Source organism: Eumetopias jubatus, unplaced genomic scaffold, assembly GCF_037043125.1.
Source record: "Eumetopias jubatus isolate StellerSeaLion01/CBP00866 unplaced genomic scaffold, mEumJub1_p1.0 scaffold_5, whole genome shotgun sequence".
Lineage (NCBI taxonomy): Eukaryota > Metazoa > Chordata > Mammalia > Carnivora > Otariidae > Eumetopias > Eumetopias jubatus.
Window position 1 is genome coordinate 111,460,532 of NW_028274811.1, and position 25,752 is coordinate 111,486,283.

Below are 25,752 nucleotides of genomic sequence, written 5' to 3' on the forward strand. Positions count from 1 at the left end.
ATAGCTCTCCCTTCCTCTCATCCCCAACTTGACTTCCATTGTGGATGTTATATACATTCATCAAACCCCAACATCTCTATGTTAATTAGCGGCTTCTTTATCTTTCCACGAGAAATGTACATGACACAAGTCAGTACTCACACCTCTCAGACTATGCCTTTTTTGGTTTTGGATTTCTTCAGAGGTCTTTTGTACCTATGAACCAAAACCACATTCAACTATTTGTACCATCAGCCTCATTTATTGGGGAAAGGGATGCCATTTGCCCATGATATCCCTGGAAACAGACCAAGCATGTAAATGCAAAAGCAATTTTTTTCTCTATTCTACAGTTGCTTCTCTTAAAGCATGGGATTTAGAGAAGTATATGTTGGGGAAGTGAGGTTTTCTATTTGAATATGCTTCTAAGTGGAAGAGTCACAGACAGAACAAAAACAGAACTTAGCAGTAATTTTATTCAACCATTTGGCTCTGCCACTAATTTCCTATGGGATCTTGGGCAAGTTTTTCCCTCTCTCTGTCTCAGTTTTCCCATCTATGAAATGAGGGACTAGACGAATTGGTTGTTAAGGATTCATCTAGATCTAACATTCTGAGTGAATTACACTGATTTCAAATATTAAACCAAGAAATTAATTTATCCTTTAACCACATGTGTGAAAATCAAAGTGTTTGCCATCTAGCAAACCACAGTACTGCCCTGGAGATATGGGCCTACCAGAAGTAGGGTAAGGGATACAAACATATGTCTTAGCAAACTGTCATTATGGTGACTTCCCTACCTAGAAGGACATTACCTCTTTCTTTCTCTCTCTTTTTTCTCTCACATCTCAAGGCCACTTAGAGCTATTTAGGCTGAAGAGGCTGTGCGATTTGTGTGAGAAAGGATTTCATCATGTGCAAGGACTACTGACCTACTTAAAAAAATTATACCGAGTTTTGGGAAGGGTTTTGAAAAACAGATAATCTTGTACTCTGCAGTTGGGAGTATACATTGTTATGGCTTTTCTGAGGGATAATTAGTGGCCCTCTGACCCACTAATTCTGGGAATTTATCCTAAGAATATTTTGTGTTTGCAAAAGTTTATGTGAAAGGAGAGCTTGTATTTTTTATAATACTAAAAAGTTGGAAACAAACATCCAACATTAGGTTAAATTATGACTCATCCAAAATAAAATGGTGTGATGCCCCCCCACACTGCAAAAATGCATCTATCGATAGGCAAATATATTTGTGATTGATCAGTGGGAAAAGGCTGGTTTATTAAAAACATGCAAACCAAAACTAGACAAAGACAGTATGAGAAAATAAAGCTACAGATCAAAATCTTTCATGGATATACATGTAAAAATTGTAAACAAAATTTTAGCAATTCAATAATATATTAAAAGGGTAATACATCATGACAGAATGGGATTTATCCTAGGAATACAGGGTTGGTTTAATGTTTGAAATCAGTGTAATTCACCATTATTAACAAACTAAAAAAAGAAATAATCATCTCAATAGACACAGAAAAGCATTTGGCAAAATCCAACATCTACTCCTAATATAAAACTCCCAGCAACTAGGAATAGAAGGGAACTTTCACAACCAGTAAAAAGCATCTATGAATACATGTAGCTAATATCATACTTGATGGAAAAAATTGAATGCTTTTCCTGTAAGAAAGATCAGAAGCAATCAGAGACACTTATTCTAGCCACTTCTATTCGATATTGTGTCAGATATCTACACAATGAAATTAGGCAAGAAAAAGAAATAAATGGCATCCAGATCAGAAAGGAAGAAAGAACTGTCTTTATGAAGATGGCATGATACCAATGTAGAAAACCCAATGGAATCTACAAAAAAGCTACTACTAATTGGTTTACAATGCTTCAGGACACAAGGTCAATATACAAAATCCATTGTATTTCTCTGTACTAGCTGAGAACAATCCGAAATTGCACTTATAATTGCATCAAAAATATGCAATAATGGGGGATAAATCTGATGAAAGATATGAAACACCTGTTAAAGGCTATCATATATAATCTTTATAAAGACAATAATATACTGCTAAAAGAAATTGATGCCTAAAAAATGGAGAGATACACCTTGTTCATGACTCAGAAGATTTTTTGTGGTCAAGATATCAATTCTCACCAAATTCAGCAGGCTTTTTTTTTTTTTATAAGCTGACTAGCTGATTCTATGAAAATGTAAAGGACCTAGAATGGCCAAGATATCTTTGAAAAAGAAGAACAAAAATCGAGGGCTAACACCGATTTCAAGAATTATAACAGAGCTGTAATAACCAAAACTGCATGGTGTTGGTGCCAAGATAGACAAGTAGATGAATAGACCAGAATAGAGCCTGGAATAAAGTCTACCCATATGTGGTCAACTGATTTTTGACAAAGATGCAGAGGCAAAGTAGTGGGGAAAGGATTGCCTTTTCAAGAAATGAAGCTACAAAAATTGGATATCCATATGCAAAAAAAAAAAAAAGATCCATACTTTACATTATATTTATTAATCAACTCAAAATAGACCTATGGGTCTTAGGCCTAAATATAAAACCTAAAACTATAAAATTTTTAGAAGAAATCATAGGAGAAAAATTTTGTGACCTTGGGTTAGGCAAAGATTTCTTAGATACAACACCCAAAGCACAATCCATTAAAGAACAAATCACTGAGGTAGACTTCATCAAAATTAAAACTTTTGCTCTTCAAAAGACACTGTTGAAAGGATGGAAGGAAAAGCCACAGTCTGAGAGAAAAATCTTTGCAAAGTTACGTCTATTTAAACACTCATACCCAGAATACATGAAGAACTCTCAAAGCCCAGTGATAAGGAAACAACTTATTTTTTTAATAGGCAAAGGTTTGAATAGACCCATTACCAAAGAAGATATATGGTTGGTAAAAAAGCATATGAGAATATGTTCAACATCATTAGTAATTAGGGAAATCCAAATAAAAGCCATAATGAGATACTACTTTATATCTAAAATTTAAAAGATTGACCATATTAGTGTTGGCAAAGATGTGGAGGAACTGGAACTCCCATAAAAGAAAAGGAAGCATATACCTATAAAAAGACTTGTACATAAATGTTCATGGTAGCTTTATCATAGTAGATAATATGCAACCTGTTCTGTAGAGACAGAAGGCAAATCTGGTTTCTGAAAGGAGAAGGAGTGGGTGGAGTGGGTGGGAGATATTACAAAGGGGCATGAGGAAAATTTTTGATGTTATGGATAATGTCTTTATAATTTTTATTGTGAGGATGGTTTCCCATGGATGTGTATATATTTCAAAACTTACCAATTATACACTTTAGATATGTGCAGTTTAATATTAACTATACCTCAATACAGCTGTTAAAAATAAAATGTAAAGCATGATTCCATTCTGGTTCTTTTTTAAAAAGAGGTCATTTGCATATAGTCAAGCAATTTTGAAGGGTATGCAGAACATAAAACGTTATAGGAATTTTCACCAAGTTGGTTGAGTTAGGAGTGAAATTTTATGCTTTTTTTTTTTTTTGCTTGCCTGTGTTACTGTATTTTTAATAGTAATGTATTGACTTTACAGCTAAAGAAACTTCATGTGAGGGGAAATTTTAATGATGATTTGTTTCACTATAATGGAAACACAATGTTAAAAAAACTTTTTATTTTTGGGGCGCCTGGGTGACTCAGTCATTAAACGTCTGCCTTCGGCTCGGGTCATGGTCCCAGAGTCCTGGGATTGAGCCCCGCATCAGGCTCCCTGCTCAATGGGGAGCCTGCTTCTCCCTCTCCCGCTCCCCCTGCTTGTGTTCCCTCTCTCGCTGTGTCTCTCTCTGTCAAATAAATAAAATCTTAAAAAAAACACTTTTTATTTTTAACCCATATGGGAAAGTACATAAAGCATAAATGTACAGTATAGTGAATACTTGTAAGTAATGTCACTTTTCAACCTCCCCTTCTATAACATAATTGATGCTATGGAACACCAGGAATCCCAGCTGGAGTCAGGAGAGCTCTCATCCTCTGTGTGTCACCATCCATTTACCAATAGTCAGATGTCAAGCAACAAGCTCCTGGAGGAGATGTGAAGTAGCTATGAAAGAGAGGGAGGTAGAGAGGAGCATCCTATCACTAGATAAGAAAACTATAAGCCAATAATAAAATCTTTGCCCTTTTGAGACCCAGACCACAAGCGTGGAGAAAGTGAGGCTTTGGGGAATATATGGAAGCCTTCCTATAGAATATAGAGCAATAAAATGCAGGTAAGACAGTGTGGTTTATGACTTTGGGGTAGGGGATGGTCATACACCTTGTTGAAATTCTAATGGAAGTGATATAATAGGATATAAGAGGATAATAGATCCTCTTTCATAAAATTCACACATATGCACACATGCTAAGTTTTACGTGCAATTTGAGGAACAAAAAGTCCATGAAGTTAATAGACCCTGGGTTGCAAAAGAACCTCTGGAAAAAGAAATGCAAGAATCTCTGCTTCTCATAACATTGAACAATCTACAGATAGTGGATAGCCAAGCTTGGCACAAAGGTTTGCATGCAAAATAAAGCAATGCAAAATCAAATTAGGGAGGTAAGCCACCAGACAATGAACGTCAGGCACCATGTGACTGGTGCGACACATGTTATCTGATTGCAACCTGCATTCTGAAGATCACTGATAGGACCCAAATTGGCCATTCCAGTTGCATCAGTGTAAGCTGAATTCTCTACTGCTATGTGCTTCCTTGGCAAAAACTGGGACCTGGTAGCTGGAATAGAGATATTTTAGAGGATACCAAGGATGGAGGGGGGTTCCTGCCCTTGCCCCAGGACCTTCAGAAATATTTCCCATTGCAGTTCTCTGCTGGACAAATGTGATCTCTCTTAAAATGACAGAGCTGGACTACAATTGGGGCGAAGAGTGGAATGAGACACAAAGTCATTTTAAAGAGAGGCTTAATTTGGATCTTCAGCAAGTCCACTGAAAGAAGGAGCAATAAGAGAACTGGGATTGCTACAGAACTCAAGTTGAGATTGCTAAAGCAACACAAGCCCTGCCTGGGTGGGTGGGGGTGGCGGGCAGCAGAAGTCACCCATGTGAAATGGAGGCATTCAGAGTTGACTCCAAGTAGACATTAGTGACACAAGTGCAGCGGTTTATAAGCCACAGTGGCCCTGGCAACGAGACTGAAAGGCAAATTCCTAAGGACGCACAAGATTTGTTCTTGGCAAATAATGTCCAGGCTGACTTAGACCTACATAGGAGCGCCTCGAGCAAGTCCCTGAGTTCAAAGATAAAAAAAAATGGGTGAGGGGGCAGAACTTCTGCCTGGTATGCCAATACCACTTAAAAGTGACATTGAGGTGATATGACTCTTGAAAGAGAAAATATTTAGGAGGACTCCAACTTAAGAAGCTGGACTTACAGGTCAGGGAGTTTAGGTAAGCTACCAGACAAGGAACCTCAGGCACCATGTAATGGGTACAACGTACACTGGCTGATTGCAATCAGCACTCTGAAGATCACCGATAGGACCCAAACTGATCAGTCTAGTTGCAACAATGGAGGATAAATTCTCTGCTGTCTGTGCTGCTTTGGCAAAAACTGGGACCCAATTACAAGGCCCTGGGTGATCTGGTCCCTCCCCACCTCTCCAGCTTCTTCCTGCACCAGCAGCACATTTTCCTTCCAGTCTTAACGGCCCTCATGCAGTTGCCTAAAAGCACCATGTTGCCCCTTGCTGCAGAGCTTCCACGTACACTATTCCTCTCTCTCTTTCCCTGATTCATCCCTCCTCATGTCTCAGATGTCAGCTACCACTTCCTCAAGAAAACCCTCTTCTGACTTCATGCACCGACCCAGACTCTGCGGTCCCCAGGAACTTCTATTTAGTAACCCACCACAGTTGTGGTATTTATTTGCATACATGTTTGTCTCCCTTCCTGGACTGAAGTTGCATGAGAGCTAGCTCATACCCTTTTTGTCCCTCAAAATGGAAACTTCAGCAATATATTTTTACAACTTTTTATTTTGAAAAAACTTTAAGGTGGCAAAAATAATACAGAGTTCCCAATATACCTTTCACCTTGTTTTCACAAATGTTAACATCTTACAGAACTCAAATACAATGATCAAAGCCAAGTAATTAACATTGGTGAAATCCTGTTTCTGGGCCTTTTTCTAATCCAGCAACCAATTCAAGAGCCCACAGTTTCTTTATTCTCTCCAATCTGTGACCGTTCCTCAGTCTTTCCTTATTGTTCATGGCCCCACACTTTTGAGGAATACTGGCCATTTATTTTGTACTGGTCTCTCAATCTGGGTTTGTCTCCTCTTTCCTCCTCACTGAGGTTAACCCACTTTTGACAAGCCCACAGAAGTCTCATTGTGCTTTATCAGTGCATCATATCAAGAGGTGCACATGGTCAATGTCTTATTACTAGTGATGTTAACTTGGTGATGTACATTTGGTTAAGATGGCACCTGCCAGTTTTCTCACTATAGTGACTATTTTCCCCTTTGCAGCTGATATCTTGTAAGGAAATACCTTGAAACCATGAAAATCCTATTTTGTTTTGTTTTGTTTTGTTTTAGAGAGAGAGAGGGCGCAAGCACACAAGCTGGAATGGGGAGAGTGGGAGGAGATAGGGAGAGCAGAGGGAGAGACAGAATCTCAAGTGAACTCCCTGCTGAGTGTGGAGCCCAATGGGGGGCTTGATTTCATGACCCTGAGATCATGATCTGAGCCAAAATCGAGACTTGGTCGCTGAACCGACTGAGCCACCCAGGTGCCCTGTGAAATCCTGTTTTTAATCATATTTTGACCCAATAATTTTAGCATTCATAGGTGTTCCTTGCTATTACAATGCTATTTGCCTAATGGTGATTTTTTTTTTTTCTCTTCCTGACATTCCTTCTACATTTAACTGGGATTCTATTGTGTATGGACTTATGGATTTTTTTTTTTTATCCTGTGGATTAGAATACATTATTGTCATCATTTATTTTATTGCTCAAAATGTCCAAGATTTGGCTATTGAGAGCTCCTTCAAGTTGGCTCCTATGTCCTTTCAGTATGCCCCCATGCTCTCATTATCCACAATATATTTATTTTTTCAATCCTTCAATTCCAAATATTTTCAGAATTTCTAACCCCTACTCCTGTGAAAAACAGATTGACTAATTAAGTCCAATATTTGTGTGCAGATCCATTGGTCTTTAGCTGTGTAGTATCCCATCAAAATACTGTAACAGCAGTTAGTTATATTTCTTATCACTTCCTTCAGTGTGGTTGCATTCCTCATTTGAAATACCATTTGTTGGTTATTGTTTGTATTTCATATTGAATTCCCCTCATCTCCTGGATGATCTTAATCATGTTCTGGGTATGAGGAACATTATTATGGTTCTAAGAGTCACAGTTACACAAAAAGATATACTCAGAAGTGTCCCACCCATTTCGTCCTCTACACCCTGTTATCATTTCCCCCTCTTTCCACATTATTCCTACCTAACCTCTGTAAATCACTAATCTCATTAGTCCTGGCTCATCTTTACAAATGAGCAAATGCATGTATATTTATTTATACCCACCCCTTCTGTCTTACGTGAAAAGTAGCACATTACACTTCTCTGCACTTTGCTTTGCACTTAACACTATACCCTGGAAATAACTCTATATCAGTTCAAAGATCTTCCTCATTCTTTTTTTTTATTATTAACATATAATGTATTATTTGTTTCAGAGGTACAGATCTGTGATTCAACAGTCTTGCACAATACACAGCGCTCACCACAACACATCCCGTCCCCAATGTCCATCACCCAGCCGCCCCATCCCTCCCACGCCCCTACCACTCCAGCAACCCTCAGTTTGTTTCCTGAGATTAAGAGTCTCTTATGGTTTATCCCCCTCTCTGGTTTTGTCTTGTTTCATTTTTCCCTCCCTTCCCCTATGATCCTCTCTCTTGTTTCTCACATTCCACATATGAGTGAGATCATATGATAATTGTCTTTCTCTGATTGACTTATTTCCCTTAGCACAATACCCTCTAGTTCCATCCATGTTGTTGCAAATGGCAAGATGTCATTTTTTTTTATGCCTGAGTAGTATTCCATTGTATACATATACCACATCTTCTTTATCCATTCATCTCTTGATGGACATCTAGGCTCTTTCCATAGTTTGGCTACTGTGGACATTGCTGCTATGAACATGGGGGGCAGGTGCCCCTTTGGATCACTACATTTGTATCTTTAGGGTAAATACCCAGTAATGCAATTGCTGGGACATAGGGTAGCTCTATTTTCAACTTTCTGAAGAACCTCCATACTGTGTTCCAGAGTGGTTGCACCAGCTTGCATTCCCACCAACAGTGTAGCAGCGTTCCCCTTTCTCCGCATCCCCGCGAACATCTGTCATTTCCTGACTTGTTAATTTTAGCCATTCTGACTGGTGTGAGGTGGTATCTCATTGTGGTTTTGATTTGTATTTCCTTGATGCCCAGTGATGTGGAGCACTTTTTCATGTGCCTGTCGGCCATTTGTATGTCTTCTTTGCAGAAATGTCTGTTCATGTCTTCTGCCCAGTTCTTAATTGGATTATTTGTTCCTTGGGTGTTGAGTTTGATATGTTCTTTATAGATTTTGGATACTAGCCCTTTATCTGAGATGTCATTTGCAAATATCTTCTCCCATTCTGTTGGTTGTCTTTTGGTTTTGTTGACTGTTTCCTTTGCTGTGCAAAAGCTTTCTATCTTGATGAAGTCCCAACAGTTCATTTTTGCCCTTGCTTCCCTTGCCTTTCGCAATGTGTCCAGAAAGAAGTTGCTGCTGCTGAGGTCAAAGAGGTTGCTGCCTGTGTTCTCCTCAAGAATTTTGATGGATTCCTGTCTCACATTTAGGTCTTTCATCCCTTTTGAGTCTATTTTTGTGTATGGTATAAGGAAATGGTCCAGTTTCATTCTTCTGCATGTGGCTGTCCAGTTTTCCCACACCATTTGTTGAAGAGACTGTCTTTTTTCCATTGGATATTCTTTCCTGCTTTGTGGAAGATTAGTTGATCATAGAGATGAGAGTCCATTTCTGAGTTCTCTATTGTGTTCCATTGATCTATGTGTCTGTTTTTGTGCCAGTACCATACTGTCTTGATGATCACAGCTTCCAGAATTGTGATGACACCAGCTTTGCTTTTCTTTTTCAACATTCCTCTGGCTATTCGGGGTGTTTTCTGGTTCCATACAAATTTTAGGATTATTTGTTCCAGCTCTGTGAAAAAAGGTGATGGTATTTTGATAGGGATTGCATTAAATGTGTAGATTGCTTTAGGTAGCATAGACATTTTCACAATATTTGTTCTTCCAATCCATGAGCATGAAACGTTTTTCCATTTCTTTGTGTCTTCCTCAATTTCTGTCATGAGTAGTCTATAGTATTCTGAGTACAGATCCTTTACCTCTTTGGTTAGGTTTATTCCTAGGTATCTTATGGTTTTGGGTGCAGTTGTAAATGGGATCAACTCCTTAATTTCTCTTTCTTCTGTTGTTGTTGGTGTATAGGAATGCAACTGATTTCTGTGCATTGATTTTATATCCTGCCACTTCACTGAGTTCCTGTAGGAGTTCTAGCAGTTTTGGGGAGGAGTCTTTTGGGTTTTCCACATAAAGTATCATATCATCTGTGAAAAGTGAGAGTTTGACTTATTTGCCAATTTGGATGCCTTTTTTTTTTTATTGTCTGATTGCTGAGGCTAGGACTTCCAGTACTATGTTGAACAGCAGTGGTGATAGTGGACATCCCTGCCGTGTTCCTCACCTTAGGGGAAAAGCTCTGTTTTTCCCTATTGAGAATGATAGTTGCTGTGGGTTTTTCATAGATGGCTTTTATGATATTGAGGTATGTACCCTCTATCCCTACACTGTGAAGAGTTTTAATCAAAAAAGGATGCTGTACTTTGTCAAATGTGTTTTCTGCATCTATTGAGAGTATCATATGGTTCTTGTCCTTTCTTTTATTTATGGAGTGTATCATATTGATTGATTTGCAGATGTTGTACCAACCTTGTAGCCCAGGAATAAAATCCACTTGGTCATGGTGAATAATCCTTTTAATGTACTGTTGGATCCTATTGGCTAGTATCTTGGTGAGAATTTTTGCATCCATGTTTATCAGGGCTATTGGTCTGTAATACTCCTTTTTGGTGGGGTCTTTGTCTGGTTTTGGAATCAAGGTAATGCTGGCCTCATAGAAAGGGTTGGAAGTTTTCCTTCTGTTTCTATTTTTTGGAACAGTTTCCAAAGAATTGGTATTAATTCTTCTTTCAGTGTTTGGTAGACTTCCCCTGGGAAGCCATCTGGCCCTGGGCTCTTGTTTGTTGGGAGATTTTTGATGACTGCTTCAATTTCCTTGCTGATTATGGGTCTGTTCAGGTTTTCTATTTCTTCCTGGTTCAGTTTTGGTAGTTTATACAACTCTAGGAATGCATCCAGTTCTTCCAGATTATCCAATTTGTTATTCAGCCACTTTCTTTTTTTTTTTTAAGATTTTATTTATTTATTTGACAGAGAGAGACACAGTGAGAGAGGGAACACAAGCAGGGGGAGTGGGAGAAGGAGAAGCAGGCTTCCCGTGGAGCAGAGAACCCGATGTGGGGCTTGATCCCAGGACCCCAGGATCATGACCTGAGCCAAAGGCAGACACTTAACGACTGAGCCACTCAGGTGCCCCTATTCAGTCACTTTCTTATAGACATTTACATTTCCAGTCTTTGCAATCACAATGCTGCAATGAATAATCAACATGTGGGCATAATTTTGTATTTTTGGCAGTGTAACTTCAGAGGAAATTCCCAGCGGTAGATGTTGGGTCAAAGAGTAAGCATTTTTGGTTTGTTTAGGTAGGTACTGACAAATCCTTGTCAAGAATTGTACCACTTTGCATTCCCACCAGCTGTGTAGGAATACCTGTCTCCCTACAGCTTTGCCTAGCAGTGTGGTTGTATTTCCATTGTTCACCAGTCTGAGACATGACATCCTCTCTATTGTTTCAATTGACATTTTTCTAATCATGGGTAAGTGTGTACACTTTTCGTGTTTAAGGGCCATTTTCACATTTTAGTGTGAATGTGTGTGAGAGAGAGAGTTGTCTTTTCTCAATTTTTCTATCAGGTTTTTAGTCCCTTCAATGTTTCTTTCTTTATATAGTAGAAATATTAACACTTTGTCTATGATATGTGCTGTAAATGTTTTCTTCCAGTCTTTTGACTTTATGGTATTTCTTAAGTGACTTTTTTTTTAATGTAGCTAAATGTATCAGTCTTTTATCACCTCTAGATTTTTCACCTATGTTTTCTTTTAGTACTTGTATGATTTCACTTTCTGACATTTAGACCCTGGATACATTTGGAGTTTATTCTGCATATGGTGTGAAGAATGAATCTAATTTCAACTTTTTCCAAATGGCTTTCCAGTTGGCTCAATACCATTCCTTAAAAAGTCTATTTTGCCTGTGATTTTGAGATTTCTCATCCCCTCCTCAGTGAGACCGGGGGGAACATTGGACCCAAGAGCTTGGCATGACATGGAAAGATATACTGAGCCAATGAGATTCCATTATAGGATATGAACTGAGAACAACTGTGAGAATCAGGTCAAAAAAGCCAAAAAGGGAAAAGGCTGGCATGGTCACAGAGCAATAGGAAAGCAAAAAAGCAAACCAAGGACACTGTATGGTGATGAGGCCGAATGAAGCAGGGATAACGAGCAGCTCACAAGGCAGAAACAGAAGAGACAGTCCCTGAAATCACCTCGGCTCGTCTGTACCACCAACAAAACTTTCCAGCAGGAACAGCCCACCGTGAAGAAGCTCCAAAAACCCCAAGGTGGACAAATATGCAGCCAAGACAAAGGAGGAATTCTCAGCAAGTCAAAGTTTTATTGCCATTTCAGGCTTCAAATGAGCCCAGAAACTGGGGACGATCCATGGGTCAGTAGGCTGTCATGGAGGATGGGATGATGGACAAACCCAGGCACCTGATGTGAGTCCACCCCTCTTCGTGGGATCCTTGCTCCACAGAGCAGCTGCTGGTGGGTTCCAACTCTTCAGTGTTTGCCCCATTCACCCCAACAACACTCTTAGGCTGGGGCAGGCAGCCTTGTGATCCCTGCAGCTCACATCTCTGAGAGGCTGCCTCCCCCTCCTCAAGCCCTGGAAGAGCCTGCTCCGTGGGTCAGACACTATGGATTTGGCCCTAGGGAGGGAGAAACGGCACTGGAGGAGTTGTCTCAAGACCAAAAGGACAAGGAATGCATGTTCTTACGTCAGAGGTTGCAAACTGGCCACACTGGGCCAGATTTCCTCACTGACAAGTCTGTTTGGCCCTTTTGGCCTGCACAGTGTTTTAAAAAATAATTAGTTGCCAATATTTAAAAACTATAAGATTTCATATAAAAGTCTGGATTTCTGGCTTCTCCAAGGAAAAACAATGGAGACTATTTGGTAATATTGGGCCCACAACATCCTCAGGTGGCACCAACTGCCAGAGCCCTACAGCAGGTGCCCCTAAGGGCTGAATGCACCCTCTCTAACTCAGTTCAGGCCCCATCATCCCTGCTAATATTACCAAGCTCAAGCCTGGACATCAGCTGCCTTGTAACAGTGGATATGAGCTGCTATACAAAGGGGGGAAAAAAGACATGCCTGGAAGCAATATGTTCCTTGTGGTCATCCTCACTCGTTTAGGTCTTGTGCTTGGCCCAGAAGGCACCTGAGTTTGTAAACTATTTTAAATACATAGAGCATTCTTAAATACCTCTCCTAGTGAAGCCCTCCACCACATGCCCTACCTCCCTAGGATACGCTAGGCCCCACTGTTCATTGGGCAAATCTAGAAAAGAATACTGAATTAATCATAGAAGTTAATGGAGGAATAGACTAAGGTGAACTACTTCAGTCCCTTCATCGTAAGAGGGGCCTGGAGTAAAACAAAAACTATTAATACTCTCATTCTGCTTTTAAGTCAGTGACCAAAAAAAAAAAAAAAAATTTTTAAGAAAATCATGAAGGTACTTCAGGAAACCAAGATTGGGTCAGTCTGAACTTGGGTTCACAAAATATATTCGTCCCATTCCTTGATTATTTAGAAAATGAGTTAAGCTCTTAGAAAATCATAGGTTTGACGAGGAAAATGAAGCAGCCGGCCTGGCAGGTGTCGTGGGCTATCAAGAACTGCCAAGCTCCTCCCTAGGTTAGGGCTGCCTGCCCGTGCCTAAAACGTAGGTGGCACAAAAGGATTTTCAGTGAGGGAAGTGGCATCATTGTAGAAAGGGGCTTGAAGGGGGACAGAGAGTCAGAATTTGACCTTGGCAAATGCAAGACAGAAGAAGAGGGACATCTTCCTCATACCCCTTCATTCTGCTGTGGCTGGTGCTACATTATTTGCCCTTCAGGGAGGCAGAGATCTTGATACAGCCCAGGCGTTTCCCACCACTGCTGAGGATGCTCTTGATGCGGTAGGACCCGGAGCTGAGCCAGCTGGGCAGCTCCATGCTGGGCAGGGTGAACTCAGTCTTGGGCAGTGAATAGATGCCCTGTGGGAAAACCAATGGATCACAGTCAGTGGGACCCTACTGATGGGACTCTCCTGGAGCTCTCCTGTAAGACTGCAGTCATGAACTGCCCCTCCTCCCACTCTCCCAAGAGCCACGTGAGATTAGACATCGCCGGAGGTCTACAGAGCATGGAATGTTACAGCTCACAGGCACTGGAGGGCACACTGCAATTCAAGTCTCCCCATTCACAGATGGATAAACCAAGGCCCTCCAAACACAAGCAATTTGGGATAGATCACACCAATTTACAGCCACAGACATCCAGATCTGCAGGAGGAGAATGCAAGACCCCTGTCTTTACTCCAGCCACAGAAATAATACTCTCCTTCCCTAAGTACTTACTACTTTGATGGGACAGTGGCAGGGAAGCCCATAGGTGTGCAGGGGCTCCGGGCAGGGCTGTCCAGGGGGGATTAAAGCACCAAGTATTTGGCAGAAGTCTTCATAGGTGCAGCTACCAATTTGTTCCACACATGGGACTTTGACCCAGAAGCTGGCCACTTCCTTCTCCATAGTTAATTCCAGCTGGTAAGAAAGAGTTTGACACAGTATGAATTCCAAGGCAAACATGCCAGACCCTCTACATCTCCAAAAGTCAGCATTTTATTTTAATCACAGAATTTTCCATCAGATGGGGTCTTAGAGATACTCTGATCCAGAAGAGACAATATTGTGGCACATACCACAATGGTACCTCTTCCTGTGCCCATGGCAGGTATTAATCATTGCTGTGATTCCCCCCCCTTCACTGAACCACAGTCTTAGAATTCTTTAGGTAGTGTCGCTACCATCAGTGGAAGCTAACACTGGATTTGAAATGCACTTGTCTAACTGCTATCTGGCTAACTAGCATCACTTCCTAGACTTCCCTTCTCAGTCCAATCTTGGCTTCAGAGCCCTTGTCTGTGTAGGACCTCAGCTACTGCCAGCCAATTGGAGCAGAAGCCTATTTTCTATCCTTGGATCAAATTTCCTGTGTACAGCCATCAAACACCAAATTTATTTTTTTTTTTAGAGATTTTTTTAATTTATTTACTTGAGAGTGAGAACAAGAGAGATCAGAGAGAGAGAGGGAGCAGCAGACTCCCCACTGAGCAGGCAGCCTGATGTGGGGACTCGATCCCAGGACCCTGAGATCACGACCTGAGGCAAAGGCAGACGCTTAACTGACTGAGCCACCCAGGTGCCACAAGACAGAATTTAAAACAATAGGAATTTATAGGGAGGTCACTTGGGGATTGATATAAAGCAAGATCTTCCTAACCATCATAGCTAGGTTACAACAGACAGAACCACCCCAAAAAGTGGTGGGCTCCCTGGACTCAGTTGGGGAAGCCACTGAAGGAGCTCTACATCCAGAGAGAAGCTGGACGAGATCTATGATGTGCTTCACACCTCCGTGCTGCCCTGATGCTATTCCTGTTCTACAGGTTGCAACTGACCCAGAAGTGGCCAGCATCTCAAGGGGGACAGTCCCAGCTGTGCCTGGTGTTTGCCAGGCATTCTCTAAGTGAGTTGTCTCTCTTGACCATGTTCGTGCCCCGAGCCCCCCAAAACGTATCAAGGGAAAACAGTAAGGAAAGGGCAGGAGGACATTAGCTCACTGGAGCATCTGATTCCTTGTGGGTGTTATGGCGGGAAACCACAATTTTAAGAACCCTTTCAGTTCTGACATCCTATTAATTCCATGTTTCCCAGCCTCCAGGCTCACTTGATTTAGGACTTTTGTGTTTAAGAGACAAATCCTGGATGGGCGCTTATTCCCCCCAGAGCCTGCTGGGCTTGGGCTGGCTCCCCAGGTTGTGGACTCAATCTTCCAACCACCCTAGATGTCAGGATCCAGGCCCAGGAGGAAGGGAGACATCAGTGTACTCTGGATCCTGAGTGGACAAACTCAAGTTGCCTCCCTTGCTGACCTCTCTCCCACACAGAGAGGCACACAAAGGCTCTAGATAAAGATACACTGATAGCAACTGAAGGGGAGCCATGTGATACATTGGGAAGGGGGCAGTTAAAAAGGTCACAGGCCTCAGGCAGGGGCACTGCAGGTACATGATTTTAGGAGGGGAAAGAAGGCCAAACCATCAGGCCTGAAAGCCACGTCTAAAAGCCCCAAATAAGCGTATAGGCCAAATAAAGCAGCAATTTGATTCCTGAGCATGGGAAAACCAGGGTCCCAGAGGCTGGAACTTGAGAGAGGGCCCAGAGAGGGAAGTTATAAATTATGCCGAATCCTATGAAGCAAGTCAAAAGAGGAAAAGGGAGCTCCTGGGTATCCCCAGTCTTGCCCATGGCTCATGGAATCTGGGGCATCCAGCTTCTCAACACTACAGCTAAGGTTAAATCCACCCAGGTCTGAGATGAGACTCTGGATTAAAAAAGTTCCACTTCAGCAGGTCAGAGGAAGAGAGGATGGGTTGGCTCTCCAGTGGCCTGGACACTTACTCTCCCCTCTGGGCCTCAGTAACAAGAGGTGGAAGCCATTGAGGCCTCCAGGCTCACACGGGGCTAGAGTCCTAGAGTCGGTACTGTCCCAAGGGGGGTCTCTGCTGAGCAAGGGAGAGTTCTGGAGCACTCTCCTACAAACACACCAAGCACGAAGTCCACCTCCCTGCCTGAAAAAGTTCAGGAACAGTAACAACACAATATAAGGACACCTGGCCTTGAATGTGCTAATAACCTGTGACCTGGGGCAGGCTGCACCCTTCTATGAGCCTCAGTGTCTCTTATGTGTAAAACGAGGTTAATCATTGTTTCTCCTACACAAGTGTTCAGAGGCTTTCATTTAACGGCCAATATGCACATTACCTGAAAAGTAAAAGAACTAAACCAAAAATATAGAAGAGAAAGGTAGGGGGAAGGGGAGCGGCAGAGGGAATCTGAGCACAGTTTTTAAAAAGTGCAATGGCCCAAATTTATGACAGGTAATTAAGTAATAGGAAAGGGGGTGTTCTTCTTAATGGCCTTCAAAGAAGCCAAGAAAAGCAGGCTGGGGGCAGAAGGAGATCGCCAGTTTTTTCCTTCCAAGTCAGACGCACAGTGTCATGGAAAAGCCAGCGTTTTGCATAACAGTGTCAGGAGAGCACCTGCCAGAGAGCCCTGCACCCCAGACTCAGCAGAAGGAGTAGGGAAACGGCATTTGTGTGACCCTGCTAGATTATCAGTTGAAGTTTGGCTAAAGAAAATGCAATGATCTTGCCTGGAGAAGACCTGGAAGGAGGTCCTGACGAAGGCAGGGCCCGAGAGTGGCCCACACACATCCGGGGCTTCTGTCCGGGTCCCAGGGGCAGCAGGAAAAGACTGACACTAACTGAACTATCAACAAGAGTTAACATTCTGAGCAGGTCTTGTGGGCCAGGTCCTGTGCAAAGCGCTCTCCACATTATTAACCCAGTAATTGTCCATCAGCAACCTACGAGGTAGAGGCTGTGATTCGGCCAGGTTGAATGGTAGTTACAGGGATAGATTCTAAATCAGAAACCTTTTAAAGAAACAGAATAAAACGGGTGCCAGAATAGATCTACACTGGGACAAGCTGAAGGGCATGTAAGAATATGCTATAAAGGCAGCAATTCAAAGTAGTGAGAAGTACAGTATGTATGGTGTTACAATAGACCTTTGAAAAGCCTTTATTGTTCTGTTGAAAAGCATGTAAATAGCCACCCCAAAAGAGAAAAACAGACATCATCAAACTGGCCAATCCCAAAGTATATACAAAAGGCAACAAAATTAATGAAAAGACATCAAACCTCACTAGGGATGACATAAAATAGTGGAAAATATTATTAGAAAATGCTCAGAATCATTAATGTGTAGAAAAATCAAATCTGTTGCTGGCAAATCTGTTGGAGAGGATACATGAGTTCAAATATGTGGAGGCACTCTGGCAATCTGTATCTAAAGACCTAGAAAGGTTGTGACTAGATAATCAGAGAAGGACAAAAAGATACATTTCAAGGATAATTTTAGCAAAGGTGTTTCTAACAGCCAAAAAATAAACAAAGCCAAACAGGCAAAAACTACCACAGAAACAAACTAAATGTCTGGCAATAGATTTGTTAAGTGCACCAAGACAGATTTACAACAGAATATTTCTGCCATTAAAAAAATCAGGTAGGGGCGCCTGGGTGGTTCAGTCATATAAGCATCTGCTTTCAGCTCAGGTCGTGATCCCAGGGTCCTGGGATGGAGCCCCGTGTCGGGGTCCCTGCTCAGCGGGGAGCCTGCTTCTCCCTCTCCCTCTGCTGCTCCCCCTGCCTGTGCTCTCTCTCTCTGTCAAATAAATAAGTGAAATCTTAAAAAAAAAATTAGGTAGATTGCTGCAAAATGCCATAGAAAGAGGTACAGAACCTATAAGATGATGCCAAAAAAAGCAAGTTTAATAGCACATGCCATAAAAACCCACTAGTGTAAATGTACATATATTTACAAATGTAGAAAACATTCTTTTTTTTTTTAAGATTTTATTTATTTATTTGACAGAGAGAGAGACAGTGAGAGAGGGAACACAAGCAGTGGGAGTGGGAGAGGGAAAAGCAGGCTTCCCGTAGTGCAGGGAGCCCGATGTGGGGCTCGATCCCAGGACCCTGGGATCATGACCTGAGCCGAAGGCAGACGCCTAACGACTGAGCCACCCAGGCGTCCTGTAGAAAACATTCTGACAATTATGTAAATAGCTAACAATGACTATCTCCTGAGGAGTCACATTGCAGGACATTTACAAGGAGCACTGCTTTTTTTTTTCATACATATCCATTCAAAATTAATATGTGTGTTATATATTGATTGCATGGGGGACAGTTCCAAAGCCTCACCTACCAAATGTTAAAAGTGCTTACCCCTTAACACCGGGTACTGAGATTTCAGATGATATATTTCTCCCCGCCCCCTTTGACAATTTGTGATTTCTAAAGTGACTACATGTTATTTACTAAGTGATGTGTATGTCCTATAATTAACAACAGCACCACAACAACACTGCCCAACTGGAGCTGTTAGACAGCCGACGAATCTATGCATCCTTTGCTGCTCTGGGAAATCCAGGATTGCAAAATCACTCACAGTGAACATACATCCCTCAGGGCCCCTGCCAGCTGGCCCCATCACCTTCCCTCCAGCACCTCCCCAACCCTACCCATGCCCAGGCTCACCTTCTGAGGACTACTGAGGGGGACATCGATCTGGACCTCGGCGCTGACAGTCATGTTCCCAGGAAAGGCAATGGGGTCAGGTTCCAGAGTCAGGCTTTTGAGCACCACAGGGTCCTTCTTGTCATCGCAGTTCTCCCAGTCAAAGCTACCCAGCTGGGATGGCCAAGGAAAAATCCGGCAGAAAGAAAAGAAACATTGACAAAAGGAACCCTCACAAGTCAGAAGCATCAACAGAACAGGCTAGTGATGGTGTGACATTGGGCGAGGTACCTCCTCCCCTCCCCTGAGCTTTATCTGCAACTCTGTATCTGGAAGCCGGAGATAACACTTGTGACACCCATTTCCTAGGTAGTACTATACTAAAAGCCTCCAAAGACATAATCTCCCAAAAGTGTGCTGTAAACTATAGAGCACAATATACCAGACCTTGAGCTTCAAAACAGGTGACTAACCACATCCGCCCTTGGTAGGTAGCTTCTCTGATCTCCCACCCCTGGCCCCCTCCCCCTCTCCAGCCAGTCCTGGTATCTCCTTAGAGGGAAGCTCCTGGAGGATTCACCTTTGCAGCCCCATGCCCAGGACCTTATTCATGTCACACCTCATGCCCAATCCAGGGCCAGGAATAAAAGGAAACTTAACACAGTGGGAAACTCCACCCTCAAGGGGAATGCAGTCAGCCTGGGTAGGTAATAGGACACATGTTGAGAGACCCCCAGTGGGGTGCTTATTGAACCCCAGTGAACAAGCTTCCCCAATCCTAACCAGTGCTTCCTGCCTCCCATCCCATTACCCATGCCCTGCCCCATCTGAATCACCTTCCTCACCTCTGCTGAGCTACTTCCTCTTCTTCCTCCACATCCCCCAGAGGTCTCCAGATTCCACCATCTTATCTGGCTACACAAGACCGCTGACTCCCCACTCCCATAGAACCCTGCCTACTTGTCTATGTCTATGTATCATGCAGACTCTGCCCACCCACTCACCCCTTTCCCAGCCCCCTGAAGGCCATCTAAGACACACTTTAGGCACTCCTACCATGCACACCCCATCTTAGAAGGAAAACCTGCCAGCCCCACATCCCCAAGCCGACCCCATCGTCAACACAGCCAACTGGCTGAAAGGAAACACGTAACCCAATCTAGGCTGACAGATTCTCTCTGCCTCTGGGAAATGGAGGTTGACACAAAAATCACTTAGAGAACTTTGTGTTGTCATTGGGTCATAACCTTTGGGATGAGGCCAGAACACCTAGACCTGAGACCCACGACCAAGCCGAAGTTTGGGAAGAGACAAGAACTAAGAGCTCTGCTGGTGTCTGGAAGAGAGAACAGAAATGTCCCCTCCCCACCCCCACCCCGGTCTAAATAGGCAGTACGGGGTAGCAGTGAAAGGCATGACTCAGACAGATATGGGGTAAACCAGAGCTTTACTCAACAAGCGTGGCTCAGCCACCATATCACATGATTCTATAGTTTCCCCTTTGGCACCCCAATTCCCACATCTTTGGAGTGAAGGCTTTATACTTTCCTCTTAGGGTGATTGTGAGGACGAGAGCGTGCATGAGAGCGTGCAAGCTCCTAAAACAATGCCAGGCCCAAAGCATGAGCTGGCTCACAGAATGGAAGCCACTATATGGCCCAGCCTCCACTTCCTGCCATTAGCTCCATGAGATTCCTTGTATACCTGGAGTAAACATCCCTTTACTTGAGCTTCTTGGAATGGGTTTCTGTCCCTTGGAATGAAATGTCATGCCATGAGTAAGAAAAATAGGAGAGGGTCTGATTCATGCCCCACAGCCCCTTACACAGGGTAGGTACCGATAAATGTTTCCTTCAGTATTCATCCCATAAATATTTAGGGAGCAATGATCACAGGCCCTGGGCTCAGTCTGTGTTAACAGTGGTAAACAATTTGAAATGTTCTTGCCCTGCCTTGAGGAACTTAGATTCTAATGCCAATAAATATTACCCACCATGATTTCTGAGTGCCGGAAAAGAAATGCGCAGAGGTCATGCTGAGAGTAATAAAGGGCTTACTTAAATAAGGCAGTAAGGAAATGATACTTAAGCTGGACTCCCTGCAGGATGAGGAGTCAGCCATGTAAGTACAGAGAGAAAGAATGTTCTCTCTAGGCGGACAACATGGGTAAAGACCCTGTGACAAGAAGCTTAACTGGTCTGGGCACTACAAGAAGGCTATTGGGCTAGGTATAGCAGATGACTGACACGGATGAGGCTGGAGGGGTGGCAAGGTCATTTAATGTATGACCTCATAGGTCACAACTGGAACCCTGGATTTACTATAATGCAATGGAATCCCACTGCAAGAGAGTGCCACGCTCTGGTTTATGGTTGAGAATGGATTGGAGAGGGACAAGTCTGGAAGGGGGAGACCAGTTCGGAGGCCACTGTCAAATGAAAGAAGGCCTGGACTTAAGAGCTGGGCTGGAGGGTTGGTAGGAGGACTAGCCATTTTCTGGGGCTGCTTTCACAGATTCTAAGACAACCTGCTTCACATCGAGGACTCATTTCTGGCTGCGGCAGGTATCCCGAGTGTCCTGTTGGAGATGAAGAATTCCCTCCCTTCTCCTAAGCTCCTTTCCTTCAGGCCCTGGGGGAGGCATAACAGTGCGGTTTCCCAGTGCCCGACTAGAGGTTTCTGTGGCAATGATTTCTACAGCTGGGTCCAGCCTCGTCTGGAAACAGAGGCATGAAGGATTAGCAATGCCCACTGAGGGCCAGACCTGGCACAGGAGTTCCTCTTATCCGTGCAGGATACGTCCCAAGACCCCCACTGAATGCCTGAGACCACAGACAGCACTGAACCCTCTATATTCTACATTTTTTTTTTCTATGCATACTTGTTTATACTTACCTATGATCAAGTTTAATTTATAAATTGGGCACAGTAAGAGATTAACAACCATAACTAATACAAAGTAGAAAAATTATAATGTACTATAATAAAAGTTTTGTGAATGTGGCCTCTCTCTCTCAAAATATCTTACTAGACTACACTCACCCTTTTTCTTGTTGATGATGTAAGTCGAGAAAGTGCCCGTCTGATGAAGTAAGGCAAGGGAATGACGCAGGCATTGTGATAGAACATTAGGCTACTATTAACCTTCCGATGACATCAGAAGGAGGATCATCTGCTTCCAGACTGGGCTTCCATGCCACAGAGAGGAAAACCATGGATAAGGGGAAGACTACTGTATTTACCAGCCCCAATAGAGGCCAACACGTGGGAAGACGCAACACAGGGCAGTGGGGAAAGGCACAGCTCTGGAGGCAAAAATATGGGTATACATCACAGACCTGGGTTCCAATCACACCTGAGCTGCTCGTACCAGCTGAGACCATGAGTGAAGTTACCCTCTTGAGGTTCAGTTTCCTCATCTATTAAATGGGCACAATTATATCTTCTCACAGGGCTACTGGGAAAAAGAGAAGTCTGTACAGAAAATACAGGTCATCACTCCTCAAGACTGTCAGACCATGAAAACACAAGACTGGGAAGCTGTCACAGACCAGAGGAAGCTGGGGAGACCTGAGGGCAAATGCACTGTGGTGCCCTGGACTGGATCCTGGAACAGAAAGAGGACATTTGTGGGAAAACTGGTAAAATCCAAATAAAATTTAGAGTTTAGTTCATGGTGATGAACCAATGTTAGTTTCTCAGTTTGGACAAATGCACAATGGTAACAGAAGATGTTAACATTAGGGGAACCGAGGTGAGAAGTATATGAGAATTCTATACTATCTCTGTTAACTTTTCTGTAAATCTAAAATTATTCCCCCAGGGACACCTAGGTGGCTTGGTTAAGCATCTGCCTTCAGCTCAGGTCATGATCTTAGGGTCCTGAGATGGAGTCCTGCATTGGGCTCCTTGCTTAGCAGGGAGTCTGCTTCTTCCTCTGCCTGACACTCCCCCTGCTTGTGTTCTCTCTCTTGTTCTCTCTCTGACAAATAAATAAATAAAATCTTTAAAAAAAAATAAAAGTATTCCCCCAAAAAAGCTTATTAGAAGAAAAAGCACACAGCTCAACACATAGCACAGAGTACGTGCACAATAAATGACAGTCGTTATACAGTGTCACAGAGTCTATTAAGCACCTACTATATGCCTAGCACAGGATTAGACATTCTCCCCACTGTCTAATGCTGGCCACAGCCCGGTGACACGAGACTGGTTAATGCTAGAAAAGGAAATAAAACTCGAGTTTCTAGATGCTTAAATGCTCACTATCACCCCAATGCCTTTATCTGGACCATGGTCTCAGGCACAGGGCTCTGAATAACCATGAGCCCAGAAAAAACGAAGTAAAGTGCCTCTTGCTGTACAATGGTGGGTGGGCCTGTATCCTCTAGGGTCCTGAACAAGGTGGGTGAACTCTATGATGTCTCAGGGCCTCCCCAAAACTGCTGATCTATCTAAAGCCTCTGGTCTGGGAGGGCATCCTTGGCCAAGACATCTAAGAGAATTGGGGATGTAGGGCAAGTTGGAGCTCTAGCCAGACTCCACCTCACAGTGGTCAGCCTGGAGCCAAGAGAAACATTCTCAACCTGCCTTTCTCAGCCCGGTGACACGAGACTGGTTAATGCTAGAACAGGAAATAAAACTCAACTTTCCAGATGCTTCTGATGCCCATATGCATCTGAGAAAGGCAGGTTGAAATCATCATGCTCATTTTACAGATGAGGACACCATCTGTGTCTTGCCCACAGCTATGCAGCAAAGAGGCAATGGAACCAGGCTTCTCCTGGTCTTAGAATGACAGAACTTCCCTTTTCCAAGGGTCTGGAGCATGGGGTGAGTGAAAAGTGAAGGAGGAAGCTGGAGACTCTTCGTGGCCTGTAACTAGAAGCAGTGGGTCACAGTGCTGGATCTCAATCACCAGAAGAACAAGCCTCTCAAACCCACCCACCCATCAGGACAAGCGGAGCCACAGAGCAGTACAGAAGGGGAAGGGATGGGTGCCAGGCCTTTTTATGGGAGGTGGAAGGGGGGGCTGGTAAACAAGGCTGAGTCTCTGGGCCTGGGAGCAGTTCCTTAGCCTTGCAGTTCTGGCAAATTTCACTCAGATGTTCAGAAAGAAGAGGACAAGAGAGTAGAGACCTGAGGGAGATTAACCTTTCCCCAGAAGTCTGGAGCAGACAAGGCCTAATAGCCCACCCTCACTGTACAGATGAGTTAACCGAAACTCAGAGACAGAAAAGGACCCACTCAGAGTCCCACAGTTAGTGACTTTGGGAGGCTCTGTTGAAGAGAAGGAATTCTAGAAAGCGGAGCAGCCACCCCCATAATCCCACCCCAACTGGGCCGGCAAACTGGAAGCAGCCACCGAAAGGAGAGGGGGGCTCACCTGATTCAGATGGACGCGTGCACGGGCCGCAGGGCCGGCGAGGAGCAGGCCCAAGGCCATCAGGAGCGGAGCCTGCATCTTTGAGATCATTTCGAGCAGTGGGTCTGCGCCGGATTACCAGGTCTGTGGCCGCGGCAGCGCCTTTAAATGCTTGCCTACGCTCGTTATGCAAAGCTGGTCATTGCTATGCAAAACAGCGCGGCCACTTCCAGGTTTGCTCCGCCCCGTGGGGGGATGTGAGATTTCAAGGCCTGGCGTAGAACAGACCTCTCCGGACTCAGACCTGCGGAGGCTCCGGCTTCAGCCCCTCCCTCTGGGCGTAGGCGTCAAGCCCCTCCCTCTGACCGGCGACCGCGGAGCCCGAGGATGAAAGGGGCGGGGCCGAGGGCGGGGCCGGAGCTGCTGTTTCTAAACCCACGCAGGCAGTGACAGTCGCTGTCTGAAAAGCATTTTGGTTGTCAGACCCGGGTGCGTTCTTCGAGCGAATGTCACGCTCCCTGTTCATAGTACGCTCTCCTGTATCCGTGTTACGAATCACTGTGTCTTCTTAATGATTATAATCATAATTGTAATAACTGAGAGTAAGTGCTTTAATGCATGCTAAGCACTGTTAAACGCCTATGAGGGAATCTGGTTTTTTTGCCCCACCTTAACACTGAGGAAAACACACAAGGCGAGGTTAGCTTTGCCAAGGTCACAAAGCTAGGAAGTGATAGGGCAAGGATTCTGCTTATAGAGCCCACAGCCAAGATTTTGTTAAGCTATAATGCTTTGTAGTTGAGTTTTGCTTTTTAAAAAAACAATAGGGATATTATTCCTGCCAAATCACCACTAGATTGTAAACCCCACAAGGGGTGGCACTAACATGTACTTAAGACCTGACACATAATAGGCAATCAGTCTTGGTTGCATAAATGAACACATGAGTAGAATTTAAAACTTACCTAATCATCTTTTTTATATATAATTTTTTAAATTTTGGAATTAATTTTAGATTTACAGAAAAATTGCAAAACTAGTACGGAATGCTACCAATTTCCCCATTGTTAACATTAAGAAATCAGGGTATTTTTATCACTTTGTGTAATGAGCACTGGGTGTTATACGCAACCAAAGAATCACTAAAGTCTACTACATGTTAACTAATTGACTTTTTTTTTAATCTTATTTTTAAAAGCATTGTTGTATTTTTTGGGTGTCTGGGTGGCTCAGTCGTTAAGCGTCTGCCTTTGGCTCAGGTCATGATCCCAGGGTCCGGGGATCGAGCCCCTCATCGGGCTCCCTGCTCTGCGGGGAGCCTGCTTCTCCCTCTCCCACTCCCCCTGCTTGTGTTCCCTCTCTCGCTTTGTATCTCTCTGTCAAATAAATAAAATATTTTTAAAAAAACATTGTATTTTTTTAATTTTTAAACATTTTTTATTTAAATTCAATTAATGAACATAATGTATTATTGGTTTCAGAGGTGCAGGCCTTTGATTCATCAGTCTTACATAATACCCAGTGCTCATTACATCACATGCCCTCCTTAATGTCCATCGCTCAGTTACCCCATCCTTACACCCTCCTCCCCTCCAGCAACCCTCCTTATGGTTTCTTAGGTTTCTTATGGTTAAGAGTCTCTTATGGT

At 43.3% G+C, this 25,752-nt stretch overlaps 1 protein-coding gene across 1 annotated transcript; it reads right to left on the reverse strand.

Moving 5' to 3' along the window:
- Positions 1-11,914: 11,914 nt before the first annotated feature.
- GM2A (ganglioside GM2 activator) lies at positions 11,915-24,278 on the reverse strand. The gene is made up of 5 exons (XM_028106579.2): positions 24,126-24,278; positions 18,761-18,913; positions 13,953-14,135; positions 13,405-13,589; positions 11,915-12,250 (listed from the first exon to the last, which is right to left on the reverse strand). The coding sequence occupies exons 1-4, from the start codon at positions 24,213-24,215 to the stop codon at positions 13,434-13,436; spliced, it is 582 nt and encodes a 193-aa protein (XP_027962380.1). The 5' UTR covers positions 24,216-24,278; the 3' UTR covers positions 11,915-12,250; positions 13,405-13,433.
- Positions 24,279-25,752: the final 1,474 nt, after the last annotated feature.

What these genes read in the sequence shown, in the direction of transcription:
- GM2A (XM_028106579.2), bottom strand. Translation starts at nt 24,215, where the DNA reads ATGATCTCAAAGATGCAGGCTCCGCTCCTGATGGCCTTGGGCCTGCTC. An exon ending in CACGCGTCCATCTGAATCAG is followed by an intron (nt 18,914 to 24,125) that starts GTGAGCCCCCCT and finishes TGGCCATCCCAG; the next exon opens with CTGGGTAGCTTTGACTGGGA. An exon ending in CCCTCAGTAGTCCTCAGAAG is followed by an intron (nt 14,136 to 18,760) that starts GTGAGCCTGGGC and finishes CTTTCTTACCAG; the next exon opens with CTGGAATTAACTATGGAGAA.